At 48.2% G+C, this 13,404-nt stretch overlaps 1 protein-coding gene across 1 annotated transcript in view; it reads left to right on the top strand.

The window, feature by feature from the left end:
- Positions 1–13,404, top strand: part of ECE1 (endothelin converting enzyme 1) — a 142,350-nt gene that overhangs the window by 116,562 nt on the left and 12,384 nt on the right. The window contains 1 exon segment of the mRNA XM_054009096.1: positions 2,443–2,546. Coding sequence (XP_053865071.1) covers positions 2,443–2,546 — 104 coding nt within the window.

Genomic DNA, 13,404 nt, shown 5'->3' with positions numbered 1-13,404 from the left:
CCATGAGACTCCGTCTCCTCTCTGTCAGCAGCACATTCCAGGGTCTATGGGAATAACTCTCCTGAGTGCAGTGGTGTCCTTCTTTGTTATGGACTATACAAAGACTAGGAGCTTGCAATCAACCCAGGGTAGTACTGGCAGCCAGCATGGAGGTGTTTCTCTAGGGCAGTGCGTGGTAACATGCTGGGTTCAGGTTTCGGAGTGGTAGCCGTGTTAGTCTGTATCAGCAAAAAGAATAGGAGTACTTGTGGCACCTTAGAGACTAACACATTTATTTGAGCATAAGCTGTCGTGAGCGAAAACTCACTTCATCGGATGCATGCAGTGGAAGATACAGTAGGAAAATATATATACACAGAGAACATGAAAACTACACACCATTAAATTAGGCTTGAATAAAGACTGGGAGTGGATGGGTCATTACACAAAGTAAAACTGTTTTCCTATGCTAATTTTCCCCTCCTCTGCTACTCACACCTTCTTGTCAACGGTTGGAAATGGGCCATCCTGATTATCACTGCAAAAGTTTTTTTTCTTCTGCTGATAATAGCTCATCTAATAGCTCACCTTAATTAATTACCCTCGTTACAGTTGGTATGGCAACACCCATTTTTTCATGTTCTCTGTGTATATATATATATATATTCCTACTGTATCTTCCACTGCATGCATCCAATGAAGTGGGTTTTAGCCCATGAAAGCTTATGCTCAAATACATTTGTTAGTCTCTAAGGTGCCACAAGTACTCCTGTTCTTTATGCTGGGTTCGGTGTCCACCCCAGTAAAAGTGCATTGCAGCAGCCCAGCCTGAGGTGAGCAGCACAAGGATTGTTGGTTGGCTCCATGGCTGATAGGGAAACATGTAGCATGCTGGGTAATTTTGGCCACTACTATAAGCTGAGCATCCTGGAGAGGATTCTGAGCCACTGAGAGCTGGGTTTTCTGCCAATAGAAAGTTGGCAACCCTACCTGCAGTTTCTCTCCCATGGGGCTGGACCCAGCTCCCCACTCCTGACACTGTGATCTGGTGCGAGGGGGTGCAGCACCATTCAGGTTTGGCCTAGCCACACCTCATGATGGGAGGGAGGCTGGGCCAAATCTGAGTGAGTGGCATTGCAACCTGATGCCAGGGTCGCAGTGCCAAGCAGCTCTATGAGCCATGTCACAGCACCTGGAGTGGGGAGCTGGGCCCAGCCCAAGGGGACAGGAGCTGCTCCAGCCAGAGGAGTGCAGGATGGGTTCGCTCCCCAGCCCTGTGTGAAAATTCGTGTCATCCACCTTTTGTCAAGTGCATAATATTCTTAGAAAGGCACCACACATACACCGCAAGGTGATTGCCCCTCTCCCTGCCTGGAAATCACTGTGGGTCTAGCCAGTTCTGGACTTGATCAGCACCATCTCAGTCTTATTTGGGTTGGGCTGAGCCAGCTGTGACACATCTGTCTTGGTCAGTAGTTCTCAAACCGCGACCCAATTAGCACACAGCTGTGGCCCAGCTCAGCTGTGTGCTAAAGGCTGTGGGCTCCAGGCTAGTGGCGGGATCCCAGCTGCCCTGCCGGGCGGTGGGCTCCAGGCTGCCCTGACGCTCTCCGGGCTCCCAGCTGGGCTGCCTTGCTGCGCAGCAGGCTCAGGGGTCCCAGCTACCGCTGGCCCCGCACAGCGAGGCTTGAGTCCCAGTGGGGTCCTGGCTGTCTGTTCTCCCCCTCCCCCCCTCGGTGGGGCTCAGGGTCTAGGCAGCTGGCTGCCACCTGGCCCCCTGCAGTGGGACTCAGTCTCCCGGCTCCCCTGCCACACAGTGGAGCTCAGTGTCCAGACTCCTGGCTCCCCTCCCACCTGGCAGGCTGCCGGCTCCCCTTCCAGTTGGCAGGCTCCAGGGTCTGGGTCCCTGTCGCCTGCCCAGCTCTCCGCTCCTGGCCCACTCTGTGGAGGGGTCTCTGGAGGGCACTGAGCATAGGGGGTTTAAGGGTGGGGGGCACAGTGGTTCTCAACCTGCGGCCCAGCTAACACTTTGTGGGCTGCATATAAATAGGTTGAGAACCATTGGTCTAGGTCATCCCCACAGTCAATGAGTGAACTATTTGGTCAGGGCTTGCTGGGAAGAGAGTGGAGCTGGGTGTTATCTACCTATGGACAGCTGGAGTCTGCAGTGTTTCCTCATGCATGGCCAGACATTGGCATTAATAGGAACGGGGTGAGATTGAGCCCTGAGGGTCACTGTATGTTAGGTGCCTAGAGAGAGAACAACTGCCCATTGCAAACCTTTGAGACCTGTATGCAAGGTACAGATGCCACTCTGTGATGCAGTCAGATACTGTAGTGATGGGCACTGTGTGAGCCCCTAGCCAGACAGCTGCAGGGCTGCAGACAGTAGCAGCGGGGGATACTGGTCTCGGGTCATGCTAGTGGCTCTTTCTCCAGGACTGATGGGTTTGGGTTTTGCAGTATGAAGCTGTCTCCAGTCTCTACTTCGAGAACGTCATGCAATTTTATAACTTCTCTGCCCGAGTGGCCGCTGACCAACTCCGGAAACCTCCAAATCGGGACCAGTAAGTCCTCCCTGCCCTGCCTTTCCCTGCTAGGAGTGGGGGGAGTCACCTCTGCCCAAGATTATACAATTAGCTTCGACACATTTACACAACATGGGGACCCAGTGCTGTATAACTCAGCCACAGTTTGACCAGTAACTAGGTTTGGCTTCTTCCATAATGACGCTACAGCACATTGATCTAGGGACTAAAATCTCTACGGTGTCCAGTTCCAGAATGCTGATACCAAAACAAAAATCCATCCCTTTCCACATGTATAGCTGGTCCGTTTGCTAACTGGAACACCCAGGAGTACTTCTGCTCTCCTTGGGCTGCTATTGATACTACTAACAAACAGCTCCTCACCCCAATGGTGCACAGAGCTCTGAGCAGCCTCTAGAATACCTCTCTTCTCCAGACCGCAAAAATCGAGCATAATGCTAAGGTCTGATTTACACCCCTCAGAGCCTTGGGAATTCAGCTGAGGGCTCTCTTCTTCATCGAGTGGTGTCCCTGTGGGTGTTGCACTTCAGGTGGCAGTGCGTCTCAGCGCCATCAATCGGACATTTTGCTAGCAGTGTCTGGTCGGGTGACGTGTGTGCACAGTAGCTGTCTCGTGGCAGCACTGATGCCTCTTCTGGCACGCACATCCCCCAACCCCCTGATTTCCTTCTCAACCATCCTCGGCTTGAGATGGAGTCCATTAGCAGTGTCCCTACCTATAACAAAAAAATTAGATTTTAGATATTTAGGATAGTACTTAGTGTTAATAGTTAGTTTAAGCTTGGATTTAAGTAGATGTAGTTTTTAGTAGCGTAGCAGCACCATCTACCCCAGTGAAGGGAACGGCACCGCAACTCATGCCTCAAACCATGGCGCCCCCTCCGCCACCAATGATAGCGGCACAGAGCATAGAACAATCTCATCAAGACACCACAGTGCCGAGAAAGGCCACACACAAGCGATCGGCACTGAAACCAGCGGCACCACATGCGGCGGCACCGATGTCTGCTGAACAAACCGCAACACTCAGATTGCAGCTGCACCGAGCTCTCCTCTACTCGGCACCACGGATTCATAGCTTCATAGATTCTAGGACTGGAAGGGACCTCGAGAGGTCATCGAGTCCAGTCCCCTGCCCACATGGCAGGACCAAATACTGTCTAGACCATCCCTCATAGACATTTATCTAACCTACTCTTAAATATCTCCAGAGATGGAGATTCCACAACCTCCCTAGGCAATTTATTCCAGTGTTTAACCACCCTGACAGTTAGGAACTTTTTCCTAATGTCCAACCTAGACCTCCCTTGCTGCAGTTTAAACCCATTGCTTCTTGTTCTATCCTTAGAGGCTAAGGTGAACAAGTTTTCTCCCTCCTCCTTATGACACCCTTTTAAATACCTGAAAACTGCTATCATGTCCCCTCTCAGTCTTCTCTTTTCCAAACTAAACAAACCCAATTCCTTCAGCCTTCCTTCATAGGTCATGTTCTCAAGACCTTTAATCATTCTTGTTGCTCTTCTCTGGACCCTTTCCAATTTCTCCACATCTTTTTTGAAATGCGGTGCCCAGAACTGGACACAATACTCCAGCTGAGGCCTAACCAGAGCAGAGTAGAGCGGAAGAATGACTTCTCGTGTCTTGCTCACAACACACCTGTTAATACATCCCAGAATCGTGTTTGCTTTTTTTGCAACAGCATCACACTGTTGACTCATATTTAGCTTGTGGTCCACTATAACCCCTAGGTCCCTTTCTGCCGTACTCCTTCCTAGACAGTGTCTTCCCATTCTGTATGTGTGAAACTGATTTTTTCTTCCTAAGTGGAGCACTTTGCATTTGTCTTTGTTAAACTTCATCCTGTTTAACTCAGACCATTTCTCCAATTTGTCCAGATCACTTTGAATTATGACCCTGTCCTCCAAAGCAGTTGCAATCTCTCCCAGTTTGGTATCATCCGCAAACTTAATAAGCGTACTTTCTATGCCAATATCTAAGTCGTTGATGAAGATATTGAACAGAGCCGGTCCCAAAACAGACCCCTGCGGTACCCCATTCGTTATGCCTTTCCTGCAGGATTGGGAACCATTAATAACAACTCTCTGAGTACGGTTATCCAGCCAGTTATGCACCCACCTTATAGTAGACCCATCTAAATTGTATTTGCCTAGTTTATCGATAAGAATATCATGCGAGACCGTATCAAATGCCTTAATAAGTTTAGGTATACCACATCCACAGCTTCACCCTTATCCACGAGGCTCGTTATCCTATCAAAGAAAGCTATCAGATTGGTTTGACATGATTTGTTCTTCACAAATCCATGCTGGCTGTTCCCTATCATCTTACCACCTTCCAAGTGTTTGCAGATGATTTCCTTAATTACTTGCTCCATTATCTTCCCTGGCACAGAAGTTAAACTAACTGGTCTGTAGTTTCCTGGGTTGTTCTTATTTCCCTTTTTATAGATGGGCACTATAGTTGCCCTTTTCCAGTCTTCTGGAATCTCTCCCATTTCCCATGATTTTCCAAAGATAATAGCTAGAGGCTCCTCTATTAGCTCCTTGAGTATTCTAGGATGCATTTCATCAGGCCCTGGTGACTTGCAGGCGTCTAACTTTTCTAAGTGATTTTTAACTTGTTCTTTTTTTATTTTATCTGCTAAACCTACCCCCTTCCCATTAGCATTCACTATGTTAGGCATTCCTTCAGACTTCTCGGTGAAGACCGAAACAAAGAAGTCAATAAGCATCTCTGCCATTTCCAAGTTTCCTGTTACTGTTTCTCCCTCTTCACTAAGCAGTGGGCCTACCCTGTCTTTGGTCTTCCTCTTGCTTCTAATGTGTTGATAAAAAGTCGTCTTGTTTCCTTTTATTCCTGTAGCTAGTTTGAGCTCATTTTGTGCCTTTGCCTTTCTAATCTTGCCCCTGCATTCCTGTGTTGTTTGCCTATATTCATCCTTTGTAATCTGTCCTAGTTTCCATTTTTTATATGACTCCTTTTTATTTTTTAGATCATGCAAGATCTCGTGGTTAACCCAAGGTGGTCTTTTGCCACATTTTCTATTTTTCCTAACCAGCGGAATAGCTTGCTTTTGGGCCCTTAATAGTGTCCCTTTGAAAAACTGCCAACTCTCCTCAGTTGTTTTTCCCCTCAGTCTTGATTCCCATGGGACCTTACCTATTAGCTCTCTGAGCTTACCAAAATCTGCCTTCCTGAAATCCATTGTCTCTATTTTGCTGTTCTCCCTTCTACCCTTCCTTAGAATTGCAAACTCTGTGATTTCATGATCACTTTCACCCAGGCTGCCTTCTACTTTCAAATTCTCAACGAGTTCCTCCCTATTTGTTAAAATCAAGTCTAGAACAGCTGCCCTCCTAGTAGCTTTTTCAACCTTCTGAAATAAAAAGTTGTCTGCAATGCAGTCCAAGAATTTGTTGGATAGTCTGTGCCCCGCTGTGTTATTTTCCCAACATATATCCGGATAGTTGAAGTCCCCCATCACCACCAAATCTTGGGCTTTGGATGATTTTGTTAGTTGCTTAAAAAAAGCCTCATCCACCTCTTCCACCTGGTTAGGTGGCCTGTAATAGACTCCTAGCATGACATCTCCCTTGTTTTTACCCCTTTTAGCCTAACCCAGAGACTCTCAACACTTCCATCTCCTATGTCCATCTCTATCTCAGTCCAAGTGTGTACATTTTTAATATATAAGGCAACACCTCCTCCCTTTTTCCCCTATCTATCCTTCCTGAGCAAGCTGTACCCATCCACACCAACATTCCAATCATGTGTATTATCCCACCAAGTTTCAGTGATGCCAACCATGTCATAGTTGTATTTATTTATTAGCACTTCCAGTTCTTCCTGCTTATTACCCATATTTCTCGCATTTGTATATAGGCATCTAAGATACTGGTTTGATCTTTCCTCCCAGTTTTGTCCTGACCCTCCTTTCTCTCTGCCAATATAGCCCACACTCCCTCTCGTTTCCGACCCATCTCCCAGGTCTCCATGTTCCCCACTTACCTGTGGGCTTTGCTCACCTGTCCCCGTCGAACCTAGTTTAAAGCCCTCCTCACTAGGTTAGCCAGTCTGTGTCCAAATAGGGTCTTTCCCCTCCTCGAAAGCTGAACGCCATCTCTGCCTAGCAGTCCTTCCTCGAATAGCATCCCGTGGTCTAGGAAGCCAAAGCCCTCCTGGCGACACCATCTTCGCAGCCAGGCATTCACCTCCATGATGCATCTGTCTCTGCCCGGTACCCTACCTTTGACAGGAAGAATCGAAGAGAATACCACCTGCGCTCCAAACTCCTTCACCCGTACTCCCAGAGCCCTGTAGTCACTCTTGATCCGCTCAGTGTCACACCGCGCAGTATCATTTGTGCCCACATGGATGAGTAGCATGGGGTAGTAGTCAGAGGGCTGGATAATCCTCGACAATGCCTCCGTAACGTCTCGGATACGGGCTCCCGGCAGGCAGCATACCTCCCGAGATGAAATGTCAGGGCGACAGATGGGCGCCTCCGTCCCCCTCAGCAGAGAGTCTCCGACCACCACTACCCTACATTTCCTATTCGCAGTGGTGGCAGCAGACCTCCCAGCCTTAGGGGTATGAGGCTTCTCCTCCTTTACTGTAGGGGGTGATTCCTTCTTTCCTGTATCAAGAAGAGCATAACGGTTACCTATTACCACGGCGGGAGGGTTCGGAGCAGGGGTGGAGCACTGCCTGCTGCCAAAAGTAACCAGCTGCCAGTTTCCACCCTGAGCCGCCATCTCCTCCACCAGTGGTGTATCAGCAGTCCTGTGTACTGGGACAGCTACCTCAGCTGTCTCCACATGGACACTGTCCAGGAATTGCTCGTGGATTCGGATGCTCCTCAACCTAGCCACCTCCTCCTGTAGCTCTCCCACCTGCTGCCTGAGAGATTCCACCAGCAGGCACCTTTCACATTGGATGGTCCCCCCAGCCTGGATATCAGTAAGTGGAAATTGCAAGTATTCGTCAGTATCTACAGCACCAGACCAACCCACTCACCCATCACACCACCATTTTCAAGTGACGAAGATGTAGAAGAGGAAGCTGTCTTCTTTTCTGGCAATTCTTCTCCAACAGTGATCAAATACAAAAGAAAATCAGACCCAAATAAGGGTCTACCACCATGGCTGGCTCACCCATGGATATGCCCACCCATGCTATTCCAACTACAGTGGGACCCATGGGCAGCTTTTAGGGCGCAATTCCAACAGACTACATCCACACACAGAAAAAACATAAAATCAGCACCGACTTCAGTACCCGATCCCTCTGAAGCTACAGAGTAAGGGGAAGAAGAAAGAGATGACACATCAGAACATGGTGAGCTTCCAGAACACAATTCCTCATCCTCTCCAGATGAAGCAGTTATACCCACAACTACAACGGCCCCTGACGACTTCAAACACTTCCAGGAGCTCTTCAGGCGAGTGGCACATCTCTCTAAAAGAAGTACAGGAGACGCAACACCAACTCCTGAAAATACTCCATACTCAACTTCCTCCAAGATCACCATCCCCATCAATGATGTCCTCCTGGACTCGGCAGACGTAGTGTGGCAAACACCGGCCTCCATTCCACCAACCAACAAGCGCATGGATAGGAAATACCACGTGCCAAATAAAGGGATGGAATTCCTATTTCCGCACCCACCACCAAACTCCTTAGTGGTGGACGCAGTAAATCAAAAAAACAAACAATATAAATCCACTTCTCAAGACAAAGAATGGAAGAGACTGGATCTTCTAGGCCGAAAAGTATATACATCAGCCGCACTGCAAATTACACCGCACTACTGGCAAACTATGATCATGACAATTGTAACAAATTCACAGAATTCACCCAGGATATACCGGAGGGGGAAAGAGAACAATTCCGGGCCATCGTGAATGAGGGCCAGCTTATCTCCAGGACAGCACTATAGGCCACCATCGACACGGCAGACACAGCAGCTAGCACGACGGCAACAGCCGTTGTAATCATAGAATCATAGAATATCAGGGTTGGAAGGGACCTCAGGAGGTCACCTAGTCCAACCCCCTGCTCAAAGCAGGACCAATTCCCAACTAAATCATCCCACCCAGGGCTTTGTCAAGCCTGACCTTAAAAACCTCCAAGGAAGGATATTCCACCACCTCTCTAGGTAACGCATTCCAGTGCTTCACCACCCTCCTAGTGAAAAAGTTTTTCCTAATATTCAACCTAAACCTCCCCCACTGCAACTTGAGACCATTACTCCTTGTTCTGTCATCTGCTACCACTGAGAACAGTTTAGATCCATCTTCTTTGGAACCCCCTTTCAGGTAGTTGAAAGCAGCTATCAAATTCCCCCTCATTCTTCTCTTCTGCAGACTAAACAATCCCAGTTCCCTCAGCCTCTCCTCATAAGTCATGTGCTCCAGACCCCTAAACATTTTTGTTGCCCTCCGCTGGACTCTTTCCAATTTTTCCACATCCTTCTTGTAGTGTGGGGCCCAAAACTGGACACAGTACTCCAGATGAGGCCTCACCAATGTTGAATAGAGGGGAATGATCACGTCCCTCGATCTGCTGGCAATGCCCCTACTTATACAGCCCAAAATGCTGTTAGCCTTCTTGGCAACAAGGGCACACTGTCAACTCATATCCAGCTTCTCGTCCACTGTAACCCCTAGGTCCTTTTCTGCAGAACTGCTGCCTAGCCATTCGGTCCCTAGTCTGTAGCAGTGCATGGGATTCTTCAGTCCTAAGTGCAGGACTCTGCACTTGTCCTTGTTGAACCTCATCAGGTTTCTTTTGGCCCAATCCTCTAATTTGTCTAGGTCCCTCTGTATCCTATCCCTACCCTCCAGTGTATCTACTACTCCTCCCAGTTTAGTGTCATCTGCAAACTTGCTGAGAGTGCAGTCCACGCCATCCTCCAGATCGTTAATGAAGATATTGAACAAAACCGGCCCCAGGACCGACCCTTGAGCACTCGGCTTGATACCGGCTGCCAGCTAGACATGGAGCCATTGATCACTACCCGTTGAGCCCAACAATCTAGCCAGCTTTCTATCCACCTTATAGTCCATTCACCCAGCCCATACTTCTTTAACTTGCGGCAAGAATACTGTGGGAGACCGCATCAAAAGCTTTGCTAAAGTCAAGGAATAACACATCCACTGTTTTCCCCTCATCCAAAGACCCAATTATCTCCTCATAGAAGGCAATTAGGTTAGTCAGGCATGACTTGCCCTTGGTGAATCCATGCGGACTGTTCCTGATCACTTTCCTCTCCTCTAAGTGCTTCAGAATTGATTCCTTGAGGACCTGCTCCATGATTTTTCCAGGAATTGAGGTGAGGCTGACTGGCCTGTAGTTCCCCGGATCCTCCTCCTTCCCTTTTTTAAAGATGGGCACTACATTAGCCTTTTTCCAGTCATCCAGGACCACCCCCGATCGCCATGAGTTTTCAAAGATAATGGCCAGTGGCTCTGCAATCACATCTGGCAACTCCTTTAGCACCCTTGGATGCAGCGCATCCGGCCCCATGGACTTGTGCTCGTCCAGCTTTTCTAAATAGTCCCGAACCACTTCTTTCTCCACAGAGGGCTGGTCACCTCCTCCCCATGCTGTGCTGCCCACTGCAGCAGCCTGGGAGCTGACCTTGTTTGTGAAGACAGAGGCAAAAAAAGCATTGAGTACATTAGCTTTTTCCACATCCTCTGTCACTAGGTTGCCTTCCCCATTCAGTAAGGGGCCCACACTTTCCCTGACCTTCTTGCTAACATACCTGAAGAAACCCTTCTTGTTACTCTTAACATATCTTGCTAGCTGCAACTCCAAGTGTGATTTGGCCTTCCTGATTTCACTCCTGCACGCCTGAGCAATATTTTTATACTCCTCCCTGGTCATTTGTCCAATCTTCCACTTCTTGTAAGCTTCTTTTTTGCGTTTAAGATCAGCGAGGGTTTCACTGTGAAGCCAAGCTGGTCGCCTGCCGTATTTACTATCCTTTCCTCACATTGGGATGGTTTGTTCCTGCACCCTCAATAAGGATGCTTTAAAATACAGCCAGCTCTCCTGGACTCCTTTCCCCTTCATGTTTTTCTCCCAGGGGATCCTGCCCATCAGTTCCCTAAGGGTGTCAAAGTCTGCGTTTCTGAAGTCCAGGGTCCATATTCTGCTGCTCTCCTTTCTTCCTTGTGTCAGGATCTTGAACTCGACCATATCATGGTCACTGCCTCCCAGGTTCCCATCCACTTTTGCTTCCCCTACTAATTCTTCCTGGTTCGTAAGCAGCAGATCTAGAAGAGCTCTGCCCCTAGTTGGTTCTTCCAGCATGTGCACCAGGAAATTGTCCCCTGCACTTCCCAAAAACTTCCTGGATTGTCTGTGCACTGCTGTATTGCTCTCCCAGCAAATATCAGGGTGATTAAAGCCTCCCATGAGAACCAGGGCCTGTGATCTAGTAATTTCTGTTAGTTGCCAGAAGAAAGCCTCGTCCACCTCATCCCCTTGGTCTGGTGGTCTATAGCAGACTCCCACCACGACATCACCCTTGTTGCTCACACTTCTAAACTTAATCCAGAGACTCTCAGGTTTTTCTGCGCAGTGCCTCATGGCTGCATTCATCAGGAAACCCCAGAGAACTGCAACACAAAGTGGAAGACTTTCCCTTCAACAGAGACAAACTATTTTCAGCCAAAACTGACAAAGTTCCCCACTCCATGAAAGACTCCAGAGTGACCCTCAGAACATTAGGGCTATACACAATCCAAACAGGAGACAACGTTATCAGCCATACAACAGAAATTGAGACAACACGTCTCAGCAACAGCAGAGAGTATACAAATCCAGGGGACAAAGAAATAGACCACAAAGTTGCCAACAGAACCAACCCCAGAACTTAGCATCTCAACCACCACCAAACAAACTGCAATTTTGAAGTATTGGTCAAGGGTCTGCATGACCTCCACATAACACCAGTGTCAGCGGACAACACTCAAATCTTTGGGCACTGACTCAGGCCATTTTACACCAACTGGGCCTCAATCACATCCGATCAGTGGGTTTTAGAACTAATTTTAATGGGCTATACCATCCCTTTTACATCTATCCCAGCTACCCGCCCCTTCTCTGTCCCTCTTCAGGGACCCTTCTCACAAGCATCTATTGAGACAAGAGGTGCATCACCTTCTGCAAATAGGTGCGGTGGAACTAGTCCCAATACAACACAGAGGAAAGGGATTTTATTCCCATTACTTTCTGACTCAAAAGAAAAATGGGGGGTGGAGACCCATCCTAGTGCTAAGAAAACCCAACAAATTTGTCCATGCCCACAGATTCAAAATGGTCACCCTGAACTCGATCATCCCTCCGCTGGAAAAAGGGGACTGGTTCACAGCCCTCGACCTACAAGATGCATACTTTCACAATACAATCCACCCGGCTCATAGACGTTCCATAAGGTTCACAGTAGGACAAAAACGCTTCCAATACAGAGTGCTACCATTCGGCCTGTCAACAGCACTGAGAGTGTCCACCAAAACACTGGTGGTAGTAGCAGCGCACCTATGCAGACAAGGGATACTCCTATTCTCTTACTTAGACAACTGCCTAATCAAAGGCTCCACAAAGACAGCAACAGAAAGAGATGTTCAGTTAACCATCTCCCTCTTCCACTCCCTGGGGCTACAAATCAACAAAAAGAAATCCACCTTTACTCCAGTACAACAACTGGAATTCATAGGTGCTCCCCTGGACTCACTCACGGCCAGAGCATCCCTTCCAGAGCCCCGCTTTACAACGATGATCTCCCTGATATTAGTGGTCTCGCTCAGCCCATGAGTGCATGCACACACCTGCTTACAACTACTGGGACACATGGCGGCCATCATGTTTGTGGTCAAGCACACCAGGCTACACATGTGGTGCCTACAAAGATGGCTGAATGCAGTCTACATACCACGAAGGCACAACCTAAACAAGAGAATCACAGCCACCGCAGAGGTGATTCAATCACTGCACTGGTGGACAAACACATCAAACTTGTGCTCAGGCATACCTTTCCAACAGAAAACACCATCGGTTCAAATCACAACAGACACCTCCCTGATCAGATGGGGGGCCCACCTGAAACAATATACTGCCCAGGGCAAATGGTCACCAACAGAGACGCACCTTCACATAAACCTACTAGAACTATGCATGGTCTGCAATGCATGCTACCACTTCCTTCCACTCATAAGAAACAGAATAAGGATATTAACAGACAACATTGCATGCATGTTCTATATCCACCACCAGGGTGGAGCACGATCCCACTCATTATGTGCGGAAGCTCTAAAGTTATGGAATTGGTGCATAAAGCACATCATCACTATAACAGCTTCATAATCTACCAGGCCGCCTGAATATCATGGCGAACACACTAAGCAGACAGTTCCCACAAGAACACGAATGGGAACTGAATGACGAAATAACACAACGCATCTTTCGGAGGTGGGGAAATCCGTTCATAGACCTATTTGCCACACGAGCAAACAAGAAATGCCCTGGATTCTGCTCACAAGCAGGACAGGGAGCGCAATCACTAGGAGACATGTTCCTGATAAAATGGAACCTCCCTGTACTATACGTTTTCCCTCCAATTCCTCTAATCTCCAGAGTCGTACACAAAATACGAACTGACAGAGCCAAGATAGTGCCAACATGGCCCAGACAGTCTTGGTTCCCTTACCTGAGTTGCATGGTGATATGCACTCCATTCAATATCACTCGACAATATGATCTCCTTTCACAGGACAACAGACAAGTCCTCCATTCTGATTTAGGGAAACTTCACTTGAGAGCATGGCTCCGAGGGGCCAAATTAACC

Source organism: Malaclemys terrapin, chromosome 19, assembly GCF_027887155.1.
Source record: "Malaclemys terrapin pileata isolate rMalTer1 chromosome 19, rMalTer1.hap1, whole genome shotgun sequence".
Lineage (NCBI taxonomy): Eukaryota > Metazoa > Chordata > Testudines > Emydidae > Malaclemys > Malaclemys terrapin.
This window is presented reverse-complemented; position numbering and strand designations above follow the sequence as displayed.